Genomic DNA, 20,569 nt, shown 5'->3' with positions numbered 1-20,569 from the left:
CTGTCCAAAATGTCAATGTAAACTTGTGCATTGATAGAAGAATTAACCACAGTCATCTCCCCAGTGCCTTTGCCTGACATGCAGCCCCATATCATCAAGGACTGTGGAAATTTGGTTGTTTTCTTCAGGCAGGCCTCTTCATAAATCTCACTTGAACGGCACCAAACAAAAGTTCCAGCATCATCACCTTGTCCAATGCAGATTCTTGACTCATCACTGAAGATAACTTTCATCCAGTCATCCACAGTCCATGATTGCCTCTCCTTAGCCCACTGCAGTCTTGTTCTTTTATGTTTAGGTGTCAATGATGGTTTTCTTTTAGCTTTCCTTTATTGAAATCCCATTTCCTTTAGGCGATTTCTTACGTTTCGGTCACATACATTGGCTCCAGCTTCTTCCCATTTATGCTTTATCTGTTTAGTTGTACTTTTTCGGTTTTCAAGACAAATGGCCTTGTCTTGACGCTTTGATGTCTTTCTCGGTCTACCAGTACGCTTGGCTTTAACAACCATTCCATGCTGTTTGTATTTGGTCCATATCTTGGATACAGCTGACTGTGAACAGCCCACATCTTTAGCAACCATGCGTGAAGAGTTACCTTCTTCAAGAAGTTTCACAATCCTCTCTTTTGTTTCAAGAGACATTTCTCTTGTTGGAGCCATGGTTCTTGCCACTCTAATTCGTCCAGCAGCCCTCCAAGGTGTCATGACTGCAGGTGTTTTTAACTGCAGACTAACGAGCAGATCTAATCTGAGGCAGGTGTCCATTTAGGGAAAGGAAATTGACTGGGTGTGTCCTTATTTTCTACCTTCAATTTGAGTGATTCCATACTTTTTTCCTTAGAATTGAGTGATTCCATATTTTTTTCCCTGTGGTTGGTCAATAAAAGTAACATTCACTGACTTCCACAATGTTTTTTCTTCATTTCTTTGAGTGTTCCTGAAAGCCAACAAGTTGCACTTTGGAATGACCTTATTATTGTATCATGTTTTTGATCAGAGTTTGTTTTACAGAATGAAATGTCTGAAGGAGTGCTCATCCAAGACTGGTGATTCCATACTTTTTGCCAGGGGTTGTATATCTTATTGTTCTACAATAAACAGTACGGAAAATGCAGATAATAATGAAAAAAATGTTTACATACATTACTGATATTAATAGAGTGGACAGTGAGTGGACACAGTGTTTAAAAACTCCAGCAGCACTGCTGTGTCTGATCCACTTGTACCACTCATAGCGAGCTGGGAGGTCACGACCTTTGAGATGGTTAGCTGTCTGGTTCTTCCTGGGTCTCATCTAATCCCTCACTCTGAAGGTGTGCACTTCCTTCCCTGCTGAGTTTGCGCCACAGCTGCTGCCACTGATCCTAGAATATAGCTGTTATTCCTGTCCCTCTTCTGTGATAACAGGGTTGTGTGTATGTGTGGAAAAGAAGCTTTCTGCTGGGGTTGAGGAATGGGGAATCAGGATGAGTGAATGATTGTGTTTCTGAGTTTTTCCTCTTGCTTCCACTCAGCACTAAAAGGACCACCGACTGCTGCTGCAGAAATACATCCCTAAGCTCTGCCTCTGTAGATCCAGCAGAGTCAGTGTCGCTCTGTCACTATAATGCAGCCTTCAGGTTCTGACTTGTCCTGAAGACACTGCTGTCCAGCCACACGCTTATGAATGCATCTGTGTACCCCTGCTAGGTCTGAGGCTTCTTGGCATTGGAAGGAACCAGTACATTGACCTGATGAACCAGTGCAGATCGTCCAAAGTAAGAAAAAAAAGAGCAAGCTTTGATGTCCTCAGTCTGTGTGGCTGGTCTTTCATGTTTTTGCAGCTATGTTAATAAAGTCTCTAGAAGCTCTCTGAGGATTCTGAGCACGATCATCAGATGGTCCTCAAATCTGGCTGTTTTCAAGGGACCCCACTGTAGATCAAGTGAAGCTGTCCTCAGAGAGTCATGCCTTGTACACATAATGAATTTCTCACACTGTTGCCTAAGCAGCATCTGTCTCCGACCAGAAATTCTTCCGCAGAAAATCAGCAAGGGATCTTCTGCCAGCCAAGCCAGTGGAGATCTCAGTGGAGCCCTGGTGGGTAGCACAGACTGGCTACATCACTGAGGATGACATCAGGGTAAGTCCTAGTAACAAACAAACTTAGTTCTGTATGTTTAATATTTAATTGTGTTAGCTCACACAGAATGCTATAATGTGTGTACAAAATTGTGGTACACATTTTACCAAATAATTCTGTTAGCAAAAGATCAACTAATCTTCGAAAGGCATAAAGTTAAGAAAAAGAAAAAGGGGAACCATGCAAAACATACCCAGATGAGACCCCCAGCTCTCAAATAACTTTTACCAGTGTCTCAGAACTTAACCTATTAACATACCTGGACCCGTATACGGGCTACAAGTGTAGGTGATACAAAACCATTATTCTCTGCAGTAAAATAAGTTATTTACATTCAGAAATTTTGAGGGCTTTAAAAAATACCTGCAGGACACTTAAAGAAGCTGCCTGGATTCTCTCTACTCCACTTAATAATTTCAAATCAGTAACAGGAATCATCCCAAATTCTGCATGTTTGAAAATAGACATGAAAAACTAGACAAACATAACGAAACTAAAGTTTTGGAGGCCATGAACTGGTTGATTTTGTATTTAGGATTTGTTTTTATTTTAAGCCAATTTTATGATTTTATTCATTATATTTTGACATTAGCAGATTACTATTACAGACTATTTTTCGATACTTTCTATTACATTTACAGTTATGATTTTCAGTCACGTTGCTTATCAAACATGAAAGTTTTTAAGGTGATGCTTGAATAGAAATCCTCAAGATTTAGCGGTGTAATTTCAGGCAGAAAATTGACAAAAAATCCTGGCCATAGCCTGTTAGGCTCATCTTCTGCAAGAGGCAAGGTGATGCCAATATCAAAGCTTTGTAAATAGTGATAACTCCTTAGCAGCTATCAGCTATAAAAAGGTGCTAAAGTATTTTCAAGTAGATGTTTTCTCAGTTAATAATGAAATTAGGAAGTGGCAGTTAATAGAAACTAGGGATACTGCTTCTTTACTCCACATGGTGGCACTAAACAAATGAATAGGGTAAACCTGTGGAGAAGAATATTGGTTGTCAAATTCTGTTAACCTGACACCAATATATCCATACTTCCTGAAGCTTATTCCTGGTTGTATTGTGATCTTATTATTGTGGAAAACATATCGTTATAGTATTATATCATAAAATGCTCTGTAATTCCTACCCCTAATAAAAACTGTGGAGGACAAGTTGAGAACTGGAGGACCAAGGAAGTTAGAGTGAGAACTGCTTATAGGATTGCTAGACAGGCCAATCAAACCCCTCTATTGAGGGTAAAAGCCCATAACTTTTACCAGTGTCTCAGAAATTACCAATAGTTAGCTTGTTAGAGCTTTGGATTGCTCACAGTAATCACTGGGAAAGGCCAGGTGATGCACATTCCAAAGCTTTGCAAATACGTGTGTCTACTTAAACCTTGTTAGAGCAATCAGCAGCCCAAGGCTAAAAGAAAATAATAACCCATTTCAGACAATTAATAAAAAAATGATTAACAGATATACAGAATTAATAGACAAATAAACAGAATATACTTATGTTTTTTAAAGAATATCTAAACAAAATGAATGCATTTTGGAAATAGTTCCACAGGGGTGTGGTTAAATCGCGCTGGGTCTTGTCTTGCAGCTAGTAGCACATATGAACATTTTACAGGTATAAAAAAGAATGGATTCAGTTAAACATGAATTATCAAAGCCAACATCATGACATAAAAAAGAAAAAAAAACAAACAAAGAAAGTGGCTTTTTCAGCAGAACAGTCTTACCTCAAAAATGAGGACAATGCTCATTAATTAACACAACAAAGTACTGTAAATGAACCAGAGTTAGCCCTAAAGTCTAAATTGCATTTGTAACCCCAATATAACACTGTTACAGTGTATGAGTTAGTGTTCATAATTAATTCAGAATTAGCATTTTGGTTATACTAAATGTTTCTTCAGTATTTTAAAAATAATTATGGAATAAACACATACTATAAATATTATCTGTTCCTTTTTTAACTAATGTTATTGATTATATTAGCTTGAGAAATAGACAGACAGACAAACAGACACATAGATACTTAATTGATTCCAGAAGGAAATTCTGAAAATGCTGTTGTTGTCTAGAATAGGGGTGGGCGATATGGCTCTAAAATAATATCACGATATTTCAGGGTATTTTTGCGATAACAATATACTTGGCAATATAGGAAAACAGAAAAATAATTAATTAATTTCAGGAATATAGTATAATAGCATAACAGTATAATCATAATGTGCCAAAATAAATAATAAAGCATAAAATAATATAATGCAGCAAAAAATATTGCAGTAAATTTTCATGCATATAAACTGCAAACAAAAACTATAAACTAAAACAATTATACAATAAATACACTTAAAGCTTCACAGTAAATAGTAGACGACTTTTAAGACAAACCATCCCTATTATCACGATATGGATTTTTAATATCATGATATTTCTGTGTCACGATATATTGTATACGATGTAATATTGCCCACCCCTAGTCTAGAATGTAAAATACATTTAAATGTATGTACTGTGTAACTGGACATAATGAAATACCTTTAATCAAATTATTTGCAAAGCATTGCACAGATTTTGAGCTTCATACTTTATAGATCAGACAGCTGATTTATCCTGTTTTATTGTCACATTAACATCAGCAAAAAATTAATCAATGAATTTATTCATATGAAATACATTTCCCATTTTTAAACAGCAGCTGATCAGTTTTCCTATGTGTAAATATCCGTGCAAATCAAAGCAGCCCAGAACAGAAGCTAATGTGAGACTTTGTGGTTGAATCGATGTTTGTGTTGAAGTGTGTCTGAGTGTCATTGTGCTGGATGATTGCAGATTTGTTCCCCAGCAGAGAAGAGGGCAATTGATAAGATGATAGATTCTGGACCCCAGCTGGCTGGATCGATGGAGTACAATGTGGTTCTCAGTGAGTGTCATATCCGCTCAGGAGGACGCCGAGCTTGCTCTGACAGGAATCCGGCTAAATGAAAAACAGTTAGAAATAATGAGACATCTCATTGCTGTGTGCTGCAGACAGGTGCCATTAGAGCCATTGTGCAGGCTGAATAGTGATGAAGGCTTATAGAACAGACTAATAGAACTGCTGTAGATATTCAGTGTTAAGAATAGAAAGACTCTAAATGTGTGTTTGCTGCCCACAATCTGTTCTATCTTATGCTCTGAATACACAACATGAAAACTGGTGAATAATAATCTTAGCATTAATACTGTTTGTAATACTGATTTTAGAATATTCAACACATGAAAACACACCGGTGAATTTAGGTGGATTAATGTGTGGGTGGATATCAAGTCAAACTTTTGCTGGTATCAGATCAGATGCTGGTGATGCTCATGCTGGTCAGCCAATATGGTCAATCTGGGTCATACTGGTTGTTTAGATTGGTTGGGTTAATGATGCTTGCAGACAAAATACACACTCCTGCTGGTAAAAAAACTATTCTTGTTAACCAGCTAAACCAGTTTGACCAGTTTGAATTGGCAGGGTATACAAAACAAATACACCTAATTATATCAATTACACATTTTCACAGAAGTACAGTGTATTAATTATTCAAATAACAGTCTGCATGGCAACCTGCTTGGAAAATTATTATTATTATTATTATTATTATTAGTGGTGGTAGTAGTAGTAGTAGTAGTAGTAGTAGTAGTGCATTCTTTCTCTAATACAGGTCTATTTTATTTATATTCATTATAATATATATTTCCTTAATAACATTCTCTTTATTGAATAAAAGACAGTACAGCAGATTTCACTTTTCTTTCTTTTCTTTTCATAAAGGTCTGTACAACAGGGGCTATATATATCTTGATGTGCCCATATCTGACGACAGCTGTATATCAGGTAAGTAGCAACCAGCTAAAATAATCTATTTTATTTTTACACCTTTCCACTGATGTACTGAATTAGACTTATCCACTGTTTACACTATGTCATCCTTTTAAAAGGCTTTAGCACATTCTGGCCTTGCGGTGGTTCTCTTAGCCACATGCTTGTGTAGGTTGTGTGTAATAGCGTCTGTGGGTGGCAGGTCATTCATTGAGGAAAATGGGATAATCACAGATCCATTTGGAGCAATGGGCAATGACACAGACAACACTGGAGCTCCAAATAGCATTGAGCTGCCCAGGAGATACACCAGGAACATATGTTGTGTTCTGATCTATTCACAGTGCCACCTCTGGAGGGCTTTGTGATGAACCGGGTCCAGGGCGATTATTTCGAGACACTCTTGTACAAAATCTTTGTGTCCATCGATGAGCAGACTACAGTCTCTGAGGTACATGTTCAAATTTGAAGGACATTTTCACACCTGTAGTTTGTTTCAGTCAATTATCTTGGAGTGTTTTCCCCCTTGATTTGGTTTCTTTTTGACTTGATAAAAGATTATCTTCTTCGTGCAGAGCGTATCGCAATGACATTCTATGTCCGCTTTGTTCACCAGCTCCTCGTGTCTCGAGGGGCATGTCTATGTCTACCACTCAGTATGCAAAGACAGGATGGTTTTCAGCCTATAGTGCACAGCAGCTACCACAAACTCTTTTTTTCTCCGGTAACTGGTATAGCAAAATTAAACAGTTAAATCCCCTAAAAATATTAGAGTGCAGTCGCTCACCCATTTTCATGGAATGGGTTTCCATGGCTGAGAAGCTCCAACTCTGCCTTACATCACCAAGTAGAAGGCAACAGAGTATATACTTTTGGCAATATTGTGTAAAAAAAAATAATAATAATAAATAAATAAAAAAAGTGGTAATGTGTGTGCTTGGATGTCATTGTAATTAGACCATAAATAAGAATAAGAAGAACTGTTTTAACTTCTTTACAGAATTATTTAGGTTAAAAAAAACATTTTAAAACCAAGTGTTCAAAAATATTTTACTAAAAAAATTATCTACATAAATAATTCAAATCTTCACAATTGCACAATTGTTTCTTTGTGTCCTGCATTGTTGACAGACAAGCACCTCAAGCAGAGAGGCACTGTTAAAGTGACCAGACAGAGAATTCTGTGCAGACTGTAGTGGCTATGTACTCTATAAGTGCCTGTTCCTGTAATAATGTGCCTTGCTGTTGATATGTACCCCTGCAAAGATTGCAATTCCATTTAAATGAATGGGAATGTAATAGGATATTTGTATTTTTACATGGCTATTATTGTCCTTTTATTTAAAGAATTTTTAAAGGAATACCCACCTCATTCAGTTTTATTATTAACAGATGAACAGATTATTATCAGGCTACATGTAAACATGGCTATTGAGCAATGGCAGAGATGATATTTTTATGGTTATAGCTGTAGTAATTATTTGAACATTAAACCAGATTAAACTGCACATTCAAAATCTATTTATCTTAAAAAATGTGGAGTATACCGAAAACTATGTCAGATAGGGGTCAAATCACAGCCCCAGAGTACATTTGGATTGGACCAAGATGAATGAATTGCACAAAGGGTAAAACAGTAATCCAGAATCTGATTTGGCAAGACATTTAAAAAGTGCAAGTTTGAAAATGCCTTAAAAGGCCAATATGGGATCATTTGAAGCATTTTTGTTAATTCTTATTGATGTTCCTCTTTCTCTCTTAATTTCATTGAGCTGTTCAGATCATTCTCCTTTGACTCACTCTTTCTTTGTAATCTGTATCACCAGCTGGCTAATGTCCTGGAGATCGACTTGGGCCTAGTGAAGGTATGTATTCTGATGCTGTTTTCATGGTATGCTGGATTTAAAATGATGCCATTGTGGACGAGCGGGAAAGGCAAACTCTGCAGTATTTCCATTATTGCTGCTGACAGAATGAAGCGGCAATTTTCCAAACTCAATGCGCTTTTAATGGGCGCAGAATAAGCCAGTCTTTGAGGCTGTGGTGTGGGCTGTGCAGAATGAGGACAGCTTCACTTCATTCACTCTAAATAGGATGAAAAACACATTTTCTTTGTAGCTGTTTCATCAGACCCAGTGGAAAGCAAGTTTGTTTTGGTACGTCACCCAGTTCTTTTTCATTTAAAAACCAAATTCAAAGAGGCCCAAAGGACCTGATCTTTACCAGGGAATTTATTTTTACCCGAGGCTGTCAATAATCTTTTCCATTACATCTTGATATTTTTTTTCCTGAGACGGATAGAATACAACATGCTCATTCCCCTCCAGTCATCTAATCCCATTAGTCTGAATCCATTTATTCAGTTCAGTTGATGGCGATGGATACGAGTGAATAAATATCGCTGTGTATGAGTGTGTATGTATGAGTGTGTGTGTGTGAGTCAGTGTGCCAAAAACACCACATCCCTTCACAAATGCGATGCAGAGCCTACTTTAGAAACATCCCAAATTGGCAGGATGTTTGCAATATATGCAGCCTGGGCATGAGGTATATGTAAATCGTATAGAAATTGAACCACAGGCTTTGTCAGGTCATATCCAGCGCCCCTCATAGCACGGCCACAGACAGAGAAAACCGTCTTGAACTGAATTGGTGCCTGAATCCCATCTAGCCTGACCTACTTTTCCCCAGCTCTGTTTTATCTGTCGGAGGGGCCAACACAATTGTATCTCCATGTGTGAATGTTCCCCAATTTTCGCTCACATTCCTCCTCTCCTGGCGTCATTTCGGAGCCGCGGGCTCCTGATTGCTGCTCTCTGCTGTACAGGAGCTTGAGAGAAGTTCTAAAATTGTTATTTTCTGCCAGAGTGTGCTGAGCAACGATATCATTGTCCTTCACTGGCATGACGAAATGATAAAATGATGAAATGTGATGGTAACTGATTGTATTTACATGATTAAATGGGTTCTCTTTGAAATACTGATTGATCAGATGACGATTTCTGTGCTATTATAAGACAGAATCAGCATCTGTCTGAGCTGTAAGGCTATTTGTGTGTCTGTCCTACATGCAGAACGCAGTCTCTATGTATTGCCGGCTTGGATTCGCCATAAAGAAAGGTCAGGTGATCAGCCCAGACCAGCTGCACCCTTCATGGAAGAGCGCCCCTTCAGTCAACAAGCTAAAGTATGTCAACCAGTCTGGATCATGATGTTGTAGAGCCTTAATTTGTTCTGCGAGATCTTTCTGCAAATCACCTTTTTCAAACCAAAATCATAAAAAGTATGGAAAATGCAATTCGAAAAACATTCTGTCTAGTCAACTTCATGTCATGCATTAATGTATGTCTGTTTCTGCATTTCTGATTTGCTGCACATTCCAAAATAAGTTTAAATGGGGAAAGTTTAGGGCTAGTAATGAGGTAAAAAAAAAAACCCCATAAAAAATGATGTGATCTCAGATAGGTGATGTCAACAGGTAATTATAATCAGGATTTGGTATCTCCAGTTTGTAACAAATGTGTGGAAATTATTGAAAGGTTTAAAAACAGTGCTCCACAAAGAATGCATTTGCATGTTTCTCGTGCTACAGTGCATAATATCTTTACACCGTTTAAGAAATTGTAAGGAATTTCACTGCATAAATGGGCAGAGGCACAATGTCTTTTTCAGGGACGGACATGCATTTATCAACAAGACGATGCAAAACCAAATGCTGCACACATTACAAAAGCATGGCTATGGAAAAAAGAGGGTCCAAGTACAGTACTGGCCTGCCTACAGTTCTGCCTACTGACCTTTCCCCAAAAGAGAATGTGTGTATAATTTTGAAGTGGAAAGTGAGATTTCTACCTGTAATGTTAAGTGTTATCCTAACACGTGTTTTTTTTTTTAAGCAAGAACAGGACAAAATAACACCTGACACACTTCATCACTTGGTATCATCGGTGCCAAAAACATCTTTTAAAGTGTTGTGAAAAAGAATGGCGACCTTAAAAAGGTGGTAAATTCTGCATCGTTCCAACTTTTTTGGAATATGTTTCAGACCTGAAATGCAGAAATGGATATACAGCTCTAGAAAAAAATTAAGTTCAGTTTCTGAATCAGTTTCTCTGATTTTGCTATTTATAAGTAAATGTTTGAATAAAATGAACATTGTTGTTTTATTCTATAAACCACTGACAACATTTCCAACAAATTTCCAACAACTTTAAAAAAAAAAAAATTATTTGCATTTATGTGCAGAAAATGAGAAATAGCTGAAATAACAAAAAAGAGCATTCAGACCTCAAATAATGCAAAGAAAGCAAGTTTATATTCATAAAGTTTTAAGAGTTCAGGAATCGATATTTGGTTAAATAATCCTGTTTTTTAATTACAGCTTTGATGCATTTTGGCATGTTCTCCTCCACACTGCTTTTGGATAACTTTATGCCACTCCTGGTGCAACAATTCAAGCAGTTCAGTTTGATTTGATGGCTTGTGATCATCCATCTTTCTCTTGATTATATTCCAGAGGTTTTCAATTTGGTAAAATCAAAGAAACTCATCATTTTTAAGTGGTATCTTATTTTTTCCAGAGCTGTATAAGATAATCATACAGAACATGAAATAGCTTGGGTTCATTCTCTCTGCAATCATATTTAAATCAAAGTACTGGTAAATGTAAGAAACACTGTTTTTGTTCATGTTTTTCATACTGTCCCAACTTTTTTTTATTTAAGATGTAACTTTCAGACAAGAGCCAAGAAAGTCTTCTTGTAATGTATTATTTGTATTTTGTTTGTGGAATCAGGAGCACTATGGACCCTCAGAAGATGCTGCTCTCCTGGGAAGGGGGCAGTCCAGTAATGGAGGCAGGCTCCTCTGCTACTGATACTGACACCACCAGTCTGGAGGATCAAGGTGAGAGAACGCCCGCCAGAAGTTAAAAGTTAGAGAAGTTAGAGCTGAATTGTGAAACAGTTCAGAGTGTTTTGTTCTGTTTATAATTTAGCGAACAGTAGAACATACAGTTCCCAATTAAATACTAGATAAAAAAAATATCGGGTACACAGGAGGCAGATTTATTCAAAGTGGCGCTAATTACTTGACATAATCGCTGACACGTCTTGCCTGTAGAGGTGGAAAATCTGTGCATTATTTACTAAGTATGTCTATACAATTTAACAGTGTGCAGTATAAAACCCTGTTTGACTCACAGGCTTTATATATAGAATCTCCTTGTTAGAGGCAAATAAGAAAAACGTATTTACAGCGCCCTCCATAATTAATGCTACCCCTGGTTAAGAATTGTTCTTTGGCTTCTAATAAATTCTTTTACTAAAAATATAATATAGAACAACAATGCAACAAAGAGAAAAATCTAAGCATTAATACAAGTGCCTTATTTGGTGGGGGAAAAAAAATATTTTCCCACTATTTTCCCATTATTTTTCCTATTACTGTCAGTGGAGCATCACATTTTGCCATTTTAAAGCTGTTATATTAAGGTATGATTGTTTTTTTAATATTTGAGACATGTATTATTTTAACATAACTACACTATTTCACCATAATGAGTCAAAAACAACATTTTTAGCCAGTGGTTGTAGCTGAACCTGCATTCTATTAGGTACATCTGTGAGTAATGCTGATCAATTTCTTTGAGCGCATTCTGCTCCTTTGGGATCTGTATGATCTTGAACATTCAGTGAGCATGAGCTCTTGTCTACACTCAGCACATCAAAGCATGGCTCTGACATTTTTGCTCCAGTACACAGTAAAAAAGGTCTACAAAGATCAATCAGGATAAACATTTCATTTTAAGGCACTTTTTTTTTTGTACAGCTAGCCAAAACTACATTAGAGATATCTTAATAATAATTTGTACTGGTCAGAATTTATTTATGTGGACTTGGGATATTCATAGTCACAATTACAGTGTAGATAAAAAATAGAGTGAAAAAGTCATTATAGATATCTGTAACTAATCTGTTTTACTTATAAGAAATGTATTCATAGAGAACAGTGATCAATATTACAACCTGGATATGTGGTCTTGATAATATGATAAATCAGAATGTTTTTGTAAATATTTATAGCTGCTGTGAGTTTCTATTAGTAAAAACTGTTTTACAGAGATAGATAATTATAGTCTTTACTGGTAAAAAATGTGTTAGGACGAGAATTGCTGGCATAATTGTGCACTAAAACTTGCCTAAAGTTTGCCCTGTGTTTCCATCATATTTACAATGATTTACAAATAGCTTTAATGAACTGATTTGGTTTCTGTTTTTGTTTTACTTATTTCCTTCATTAGGTTTGGAATAATGTTGCATTTTCAGCTTTCACAAAAGCTTTTCTTGTCCAATAAAAAGACATACATGAGACAAAACTCTTAACTTCTTTGTCTCTGAGCAACAGCAGTATGAGCCATGTTAGTGCCAAAAATAAGACAAGCTGTTCCCAGCAGCGCACAACATTTCAGTGAGAATTAACTATCAGTAATTACCTCAGTAAACAGAGTTAGGCTAATCCTCTCAGTAATCTGTGCTTTGAGAGATAGTACACTTCTTTTAAATGCTTATTGCTGCTTTGTTTTTCTGTTTTAATTGATGATTTTTGATTTAATGTGATTTTTTATGTTGTTCTTTTCCATTGTATCAGACTTTTATGACAAATGTAGCAATAAAAATGCTCTAAAATAACTTTTTTTTTGCTGAAACAAAGAAGCTATTTTCATTTTCCTGTGAAGTTGCCAATTTGGAAATGCAACATTTTGCTTGAGGGTGATGATCTGCAATATGGCAGAAGCACTAAAGATCTTACTGTGTGTACCAACAATATGAAAAAAAAAACTGCTTATGTATTTCAAAAATGTTGTAGACACCAGCTTATCCAGTGATTTCTCTGAAACCAAGTTTTTCCATAGAGGACTTTACATCCAGTTTGTTACAGAACATCTGCTGTATTTTTATAGGAAGGCTTTACTCTACATTTGTTGTATGATTTTCTGTGATGATTGAATTCCATTCAACCTCACAAGCATTAGTAATTTCAATCGCTGATGTTAGATGATTTGGTTCTGTTTTACACACATGAATCCAACTTCTCCCAAATATGTGTCCATAACTCCAGAGAACACACTACCACCGCTTTACAGCCTGATGCTCAGGGGCTTCAGACAGTCATATGGTGACCCAGATACCCAAATGTATGGGTACAGACACTATGACTCATTCTTATTATTCTTTTTTGTGGAGATTATACAGTACAGCCTGTACGTGGAACGTAATAGCTTAATGTTTTAGCAGTCGCTGCACCTTCAAGTGTCAGAATTCACTTGTTAGTGAATTAGCAGTGTCTGGATACGTTTGGAAATTTGGTGTACTACTTGCAATTCAGAAAATATTGGCTTGCAAAAGGGCACTGTATATCATTGATCAGCACTGCAGTCACATTTGCAGTTTCTGAAGAATCTGCACTCTGTTGCTTATTATTGAACTTTGGGTGTTACAGATTATTGAGACCAGTTTTAAATCCTGTTGATTTTCTTTTTTTTTTTTTGTACGTCTCAGACAATGCCAGTGTTAGTAGTCTGAGTATTCCGGTGGCCCCCACCAAGAGGATCGCATTTCTATTTGATTCCACCCTCACAGCCTTCCTCATGATGGGCAACCTTTCACCTGTGAGTAACAAGGACCTTCTGATCAATCCCCACCTAGCTAGCTAGCATATCTTACTGATGTAATGACACACCGAATTAGGAGAGTTCTGTATACATGGAGAAGTGTAAATTTAATGCTATAGTGAAAGTGGTCTTTGAGTGCTATTAATATTTTTTTAAAGTCTTACATTTAACATCTCCATGCCTGCAAATACCCTGCTCTTGTAATACATTAAGAAAGAATAGTAGTACAATAGTAATAATAATACATTTAGTAATGCTTTACTAATATACAGCTCTAAAAAAATAAGAGACCACTTAAAATGAGTTTCTTTGATTTTACCAAATTGAAAACCTCTGGTTATATAATATAATATAATCAAGAAGAAGCTGGATGATCACAAACCATCAAACCAAGCTGACCTGCTTGACTTTTTGCACCAGCAGTGGCATGACATTTTATGCATTTATAACAGTAGGATCTGAAGACAGTCAGGGTTTAAACACAAAACACAAAATGAACCATTGTCTACCACAAGTCTTTGCATGCACAATTTTAATATAATTAAAATGTATACTGTGTTTCTGAGAATAGATACAGTATTGCAAAACATAATAACACAATATTTCAATATAGATCTGTTTTCTTACACCCCTATTTAAAATTGTTTTGTAACATTCAGTAATGCGTTCTGTGTATTAATTCAGGTACTCATACTGTATTTAGAGTAACTACAGTATTAATAGTAGATCCTCTTTTGCTTTTGTCTTTCCAAGACCTGCTCTTTTGCCAAGCTGTGAGACTGAGGGCACATGCATTTGTTTTTTTTTTTGTTTATTAGAATTTAAAGAGCCACGCAGTGACCATGTTTGAGGTGGGGAAGCTGTCTGATGAGACCCTGGACAGTTTTTTGATGGAGCTGGAGAAGGTAAAGCCCTCATTACCAGGCACCATGGGAACTGCAGCTCACACAGGAGAAAAACAATCTCATCCTCTGTGCTCTCGCCTGGGCAGAGAGGCCTCCGTCAGGGAAGCCCGCTGACTGATTATGCAAGATACACACTCACCTATTTCTCTCTGGCTCCCCGTCCCTCTTTTCTCACATGTAGCTCTAAATCCTTTCTTTTCCCCTCATCCATACAAACACAGCCATGGTGTTGTATATGTTAAGTCTGATAGGAAACTTGTGTGTGTGCCTGTGTGTGCGTGTGTGCGTGTGTGTAGGTGGAGAGCACTGCTGAAGGAGAAGCTCAGAGGTATTTTGATCATGCACTGACGCTCAGGAATACAATTCTCTTTCTGCGCTACAACAAAGAGCTCACCCCAGACCAGGGCCCTGATGTACCAAATATAGGTAATCCATCAGTAAATTTGACTGCTTATTTTTGTCTGATTATTAATGGATTTGTGAATTATTTGACATTAATTGCAATAGTTAATATGATGTGGCTTATAATAAGATTTCTAAATAATAATTCATTAGGTTTTAAAAAAGAGTAATACAATAGGAATACTCTACAAGGTGTCCACAGATGTCCCAAATGTCTTAGAAATTGCAAAGATATTAAATACAATATAAAAAGTTTTTATTTTCCAAATTTCAAATGCAAGTTAGCTACCTAGCTAGCTAGCATAGCTTACTGATGTAATGACACACTGAATTAGGAGAGTTCTGTGTGCATGGAGAAGTGTGAAAGTGGTCTTAGATTGGTCTTTGAGTGCTATTATTAATTTTTTAAAGTCTTACATTTAACATCTCCATGCCTGCAAATACCCTGCCCTTGTAATACATTAATAAAAAAATAGTAGTACAATAGTAATACATTTAGTAATGCTTTACTAATATACAGCACTGAACCACTTAAAAAGGGAATCTATACCTCTGGAATATAATCAAGAGGAAGATGGATGATCACAAACCATCAAACCAAACTCACCTTCTTGAATTTTTTGCACAAGGAGTAAAGGCATGAAGTTATCCAAAAGCAGTGTGTAAGACTGGTGGAGAAGGGCATGCTAAGATGCAGGAGAACTGTGATTTGAAAAACAGGGTTATTCCACCAAATATTGATTTCTGAACTCTTAAAACTTGCATGAATATGAACTTGTTTTCTTTGCATTATTTGAGGTCTGAAAGCTCTGCATCTTTTTTTGTTATTTTAGCTATTTCTTATTTTCTGCAAATAAATGCTCTAAATGCAAATATTTTTATTTGGAATTTGTGAGAAATGTTGTCCGTTGTTTATAGAATAAAACAATGTTCGTTTTACTTTTAAATAGCAAAATCAGAGAAACTGATTCAGAAACTGAAGTGGTCTCTTAATTTTTTTTCCAGAGCTGCCAAAAGTCATGAAATAGTTGTATGTAAAGTGATCCATGAAGTGTTACAGCTAGGAGGGAATGCCCACAGTGGTTATGTTGTGATGTGCTATCTTGTCAGTGAGGTTGAACACTGGCCAGTGTGCTCCTGTTACGCCACATAAATTATGAGAGCGATCAGAATTATTGGAATGAGGCCTAAAAGTTAGTGCCAAATGGATGGGACATGCTATTTTCAAATTTGTATGCATTTAACATTACTCAGTCAAGAGTGTCACGTGTATTTGTAATATGCCATAAAAGGCATTAACCTCTTAAGATGCGTGTACTGGAAATACATATCATAATCATAGAAGGCATTACCATCCACAGTGGACAGTGCAGCGGCTGGTAACGATACTGACTGGCACTGTCTGGCTAAAAGTATCCCTGTGAAGAAGAAACTAAGTAAACAACACTAGATCCATGTCCCATGAAATTTGGCATGTCAGTGTAATAGTACTATAATAATACTGTGATTATTTAGTGTAGTACATATTGTAGCACAGTGATTTCATTTTCTCATACATGAAGAAACACTGTGACGTGTGTGTGTGTGTGTGTATGTGTGTGTTCATGTGCTTCCCTCCAGGCTTGCCTCTGGACCTGCTCCGTTGTGAGAGTCTGCTGGGATTGGATCCTGCCACCTGCAGCCGTGTGCTCAACAAGAACTACAAACTGCTGGTTTCCATGGCACCGCTAAGCAACGAGATCCGGCCAATCAGCAGCTGTACACCTCAGGTAGCGCCCGCCTCCCCTGAGGGCTGTGTAGAGAGCCACAGGCAGAAAGACTGACAGATGCTAAGATTCACACTACTCTGTGTGTGTGTTACATATTTGGGCCTCCTTCCAGTGTTCAGCTCTTTAATTAAGAACGTGGAAAGGTTTTGAAGAGCCTGACTTCGGAGCCTTGCATAAATTTGCTTAACCTAAAACACTGGAGACTTTTTTTGCACTGCTGTTTCACATCTTCACTCTGTGTTCTGGAACATAGTAAACTTGATGTGTGTCACTAATATGCAGTACTGTGCAAATGTTTTAGGCACCTGTGAAACTGAGAATAAAATACAACTCATACAAAAAGTAGCTATTTTTATATTACTGTGTTCATTAAAACATCTTCAGAGCTCGCCTCGGGAGACTCTAGTATTATCTAGTTATCATCATATTAGCAGCTGGTTTGGTATCAATGCTTGTTGATGTAAAATAATGTGAGCGGTGATGGAATTATACACATCCAAGTCTGGCTAAGAGGTGTCCATCAGGCTACATTCACATTACCATGCTGAAGTGACTCAAATCTGATTTTTTTTTGCTTAATGTGGCTTAGATCAGATTTTTTCATGGCAGTGTGAATGTGCCAAATAATTTTTTTTTTCAAATCAGATCTGAGCCACTTCCATATGTGGTCCTAAATTGGATACGTATCCGATCCATGGACATGAATGTGAACAGTCAAATCCGAATGAATGCATCTTTTTGCTTTTATACATACAAATATGACGTTTTTTTTCCTTGTAGGGGAAGAAGGCAATGTTTAAACACGTATCAATGTGTGCATGTGAGCCGTTTCAGGGACAGATTCATTTACATTACACACAGATGCAGTTCACTTACATTTGTGGATGTGAACCATCAGGACACCCAAATCCTATCTGAGCAAAAAATCAGATTCGAGCAATGTGGCTTGTAATGTGAATGTAGCCTTAGAAATCTGGAACCAATCTTTTTCTTTAAACTAGCTGAAACTGGCTTTAAACTAGCTTTTCCTATATTTGTTTTCTCCTGCATCTGTTCTAATGTTATCTAAAGTCTTTACAAACAATCTTTTTTTAGATAAATAGTTTAATAGCCTAAAACTTCTACATGTATATTTGTTGTGTGGCTGTTTGCTATATTGATGACTAAAAGTTAGTAATGTTAATCTTTTCTGTCCTTTAGCACATTGGACCAGCCATCCCAGAGGTCAGCTCCATTTGGTTCAAACTGTATCTGTACCATGTGACTGGCCATGGCCCCCCTTCTTTGCTGCTGTCTAAGGGCTCTAGGCTGAGGAAGCTACCCGACATCTTCCAGGTCTGTATCATAAAACCAGGGGTACTGTAATGTACTCATCAACAAAACTGTATAGTGCACCAAGCAGGAGTTACTGAAATCGAATTAAACTTTATATGTGTGAATTTAATGATGAAACATGTAAGTGATTACTATATTAGAGCAAAATAAACATTTTTGGGGACAACTGCACAGTGTAATGGAGGCTCTAGCCTCTTGTTGGGCTGCCTTTAGCCTGGATAAAAGATGAGATATGGTTGGGCATGGAGACATTCAGTGCAGTTGGGCCTGTAGATCCTGCTCACTCATAGGTTGCTGAATCTGACGTCCCATCTGGCCACATAAATGTTTAAATGTCAATAAATCTGGCAACCATGCAGGCCAAAGAATTGTGTTACAGTCCATGTGTCTGGCTGAGTGACAGTTAAGCTAGATAGGGGCAATTGGTTGAAACTACCACCCTTCTTCTTCTCTCAGTCCAGTGATGCGCCATGTCAGTGAGTGTATAAAAAATAAATATGCTCTCTCCTTTGATTGAATGGGGAATCTGGCAATGATTTCATTTCATTGGTTGTTTTTATTAGGCCTACGACCGGCTCCTGATCACCTCCTGGGGTCATGACCCCGGTGTGGTGCCCACATCCAATGTGCTGACTATGCTAAACGATGCCTTGACTCACTCTGCGGTGCTCATTCAGGTAAAGAAGCAACACTAACCCACCTGCATAGATCTGTTTACTAGACATGTAATGATATACTGTATGGTATAATAGTGTATTATTATATTATTAATTGTTGAATTATGCCTGCCATATTAGTTTGTTGATATTGATTAGGTTGCATATGTTTGCCATTAAATATAAAATTAATTCTCAAATGAGTAAATGCTTTTTTTATCCGCATATGTTTATTCTCAAACAAAAACATATTTTCCATCTCAAACATGAAATTCATATGATTATTATTATTCTACGTAAGCCGTATTTCGTTCTAAAATGTCTGCAGTTCTGCTTGTGGTCAAGTTCCTGATCTAGCATACACATTTCACATTTCCTGTTCCTGGCTGCTAGAAAAGCTCAAATTATCCCACTTCTCTTTGGGATATCATTTTAAGTTTGACTGGATTGTTGGTCAAACTGAGAGATACACACAAATAATGATATTAAGGCAAAATGCTTTGAATGTTGTTAATTAAGAAATATGTATCTTATGAAATCATGAACACACATATTCCTGAAAATAAAAAGGGTTAATACATTTTATTTAGATGAAAATCATGTTGATATGTGAAAATTATTAAAATTATTTGTATGATACTCCTTAAGAAATCATACTTTTTCTTATATCATGTTGACAAGAAAACTATTTTATTAGTTAATTTATTTATTTGCAAACACAATTTGGATGCAAATTTATATTTTTATACAAGACTAGCGTTCCAAGAAATGAAAGACACTTTCTTAAGTTTAAGCACCTAAATATAATTTGCTTTTATTATTTATTAAAAAGTAGTTTTCTATTGTCCGTTTCTATTGGACATAGAATTCTAAAAGAGATGATAGTTTTGATATGACTGAGACAAGATGTCTGCTTTGACCCAACATCTTATCTAAGTGTAACTCCACAGGGTCACGGCATGCATGGCCATGGAGAGACTGTTCATATCCCCTTTCCTTTTAATGAAGAGGATCTTAAAGGAGGTACATCACTTCTATACATTTTCACATAGCCACTCAAATGTCCTTACTGCACATTTAACTGCTTACTAAACTGACTTGTCTATAATATGTTCACCTTGTAGAGTTCTCGTATTCGAACATGTGTGTGCACAAGGCCCTGAAGCTCCTGCGGGAGAAAGTGGACCTGGAGCATCAGTGTGGCTATATCACTATGCTGAACTGCAACAACAGGCACCGCCGCAGGCCCAGTGATGCTGAAGGTGGGTGGAAAGACAGTTGCCTACTTATCTGTCCATTATCCATGACCAGGTTGATTAAGACGAGACTTTTAATACGATCATTAGCCTGGACTTTGGAACTTGTCGATAATTGTACCAATTAGATTAAAAGGAGAAAAACAGTCTCAAGCGTTTGCTGCTGTGTTATTATTAGAGATTTTTTTGTCTCTAATTTGGTTAGTCTTTTAATTGCGGTCTTGATTACATCACATTGATTACATCACTTTTGTGGCTCCAGACTGCATGCAGCCCTGATTGTTACTGAGTGTAGTGAGAATTTGCTCTGTTTTTCAGGAGACCCTGAATATGGTCCAGGGTTTGATGCCAACGGAAGCAATGAGTCCTTTGAGTTGGTCACTGAGGACAATGGGGATGGCACTAAGAAACAGGGAGCTGAAGGTATGTGTGGTTGGGAAAAGGGAAGGTCAAATGTCTGTCGTTATTGTGTGAGAAGTTACAGTTCTTATGCTGTACAGTACACTCATATATATACATACATCTACAGCTCTGGAGAAAATAAGAGTCCACTTAAAAATGATTTGAAATGAGTTTCTTCGATTTTACCAAATT

The 20,569-nt window shown here is 37.0% G+C and overlaps 1 protein-coding gene across 2 annotated transcripts in view; it reads left to right on the top strand.

Moving 5' to 3' along the window:
- Positions 1-20,569, top strand: part of fam91a1 (family with sequence similarity 91 member A1) — a 39,895-nt gene that overhangs the window by 12,027 nt on the left and 7,299 nt on the right. Inside the window, exons 5-21 of one of the 2 annotated variants that reach the window (XM_015605829.3) lie at positions 1,692-1,759; positions 2,011-2,124; positions 4,963-5,053; positions 5,933-5,995; positions 6,325-6,431; positions 7,807-7,845; positions 9,055-9,167; positions 10,776-10,885; positions 13,540-13,649; positions 14,471-14,557; positions 14,854-14,983; positions 16,580-16,728; positions 17,929-18,063; positions 18,627-18,740; positions 19,670-19,742; positions 19,844-19,981; positions 20,297-20,398. In XM_015605829.3, the coding sequence (XP_015461315.1) occupies positions 1,692-1,759; positions 2,011-2,124; positions 4,963-5,053; positions 5,933-5,995; positions 6,325-6,431; positions 7,807-7,845; positions 9,055-9,167; positions 10,776-10,885; positions 13,540-13,649; positions 14,471-14,557; positions 14,854-14,983; positions 16,580-16,728; positions 17,929-18,063; positions 18,627-18,740; positions 19,670-19,742; positions 19,844-19,981; positions 20,297-20,398 (1,743 nt within the window). Of the gene's footprint in view, positions 1-1,691; positions 1,760-2,010; positions 2,125-4,962; positions 5,054-5,932; positions 5,996-6,324; positions 6,432-7,806; positions 7,846-9,054; positions 9,168-10,775; positions 10,886-13,539; positions 13,650-14,470; positions 14,558-14,853; positions 14,984-16,579; positions 16,729-17,928; positions 18,064-18,626; positions 18,741-19,669; positions 19,743-19,843; positions 19,982-20,293; positions 20,399-20,569 lie in introns of both variants that reach the window. The other variant, XM_007249357.4, reaches the window with a different exon arrangement.

The sequence above is a fragment of the Astyanax mexicanus genome, chromosome 3, assembly GCF_023375975.1.
Source record: "Astyanax mexicanus isolate ESR-SI-001 chromosome 3, AstMex3_surface, whole genome shotgun sequence".
NCBI lineage: Eukaryota > Metazoa > Chordata > Actinopteri > Characiformes > Acestrorhamphidae > Astyanax > Astyanax mexicanus.
Note: the sequence above shows the minus strand (reverse complement) of the source record. Positions and strands in the feature narration are given on the sequence as shown.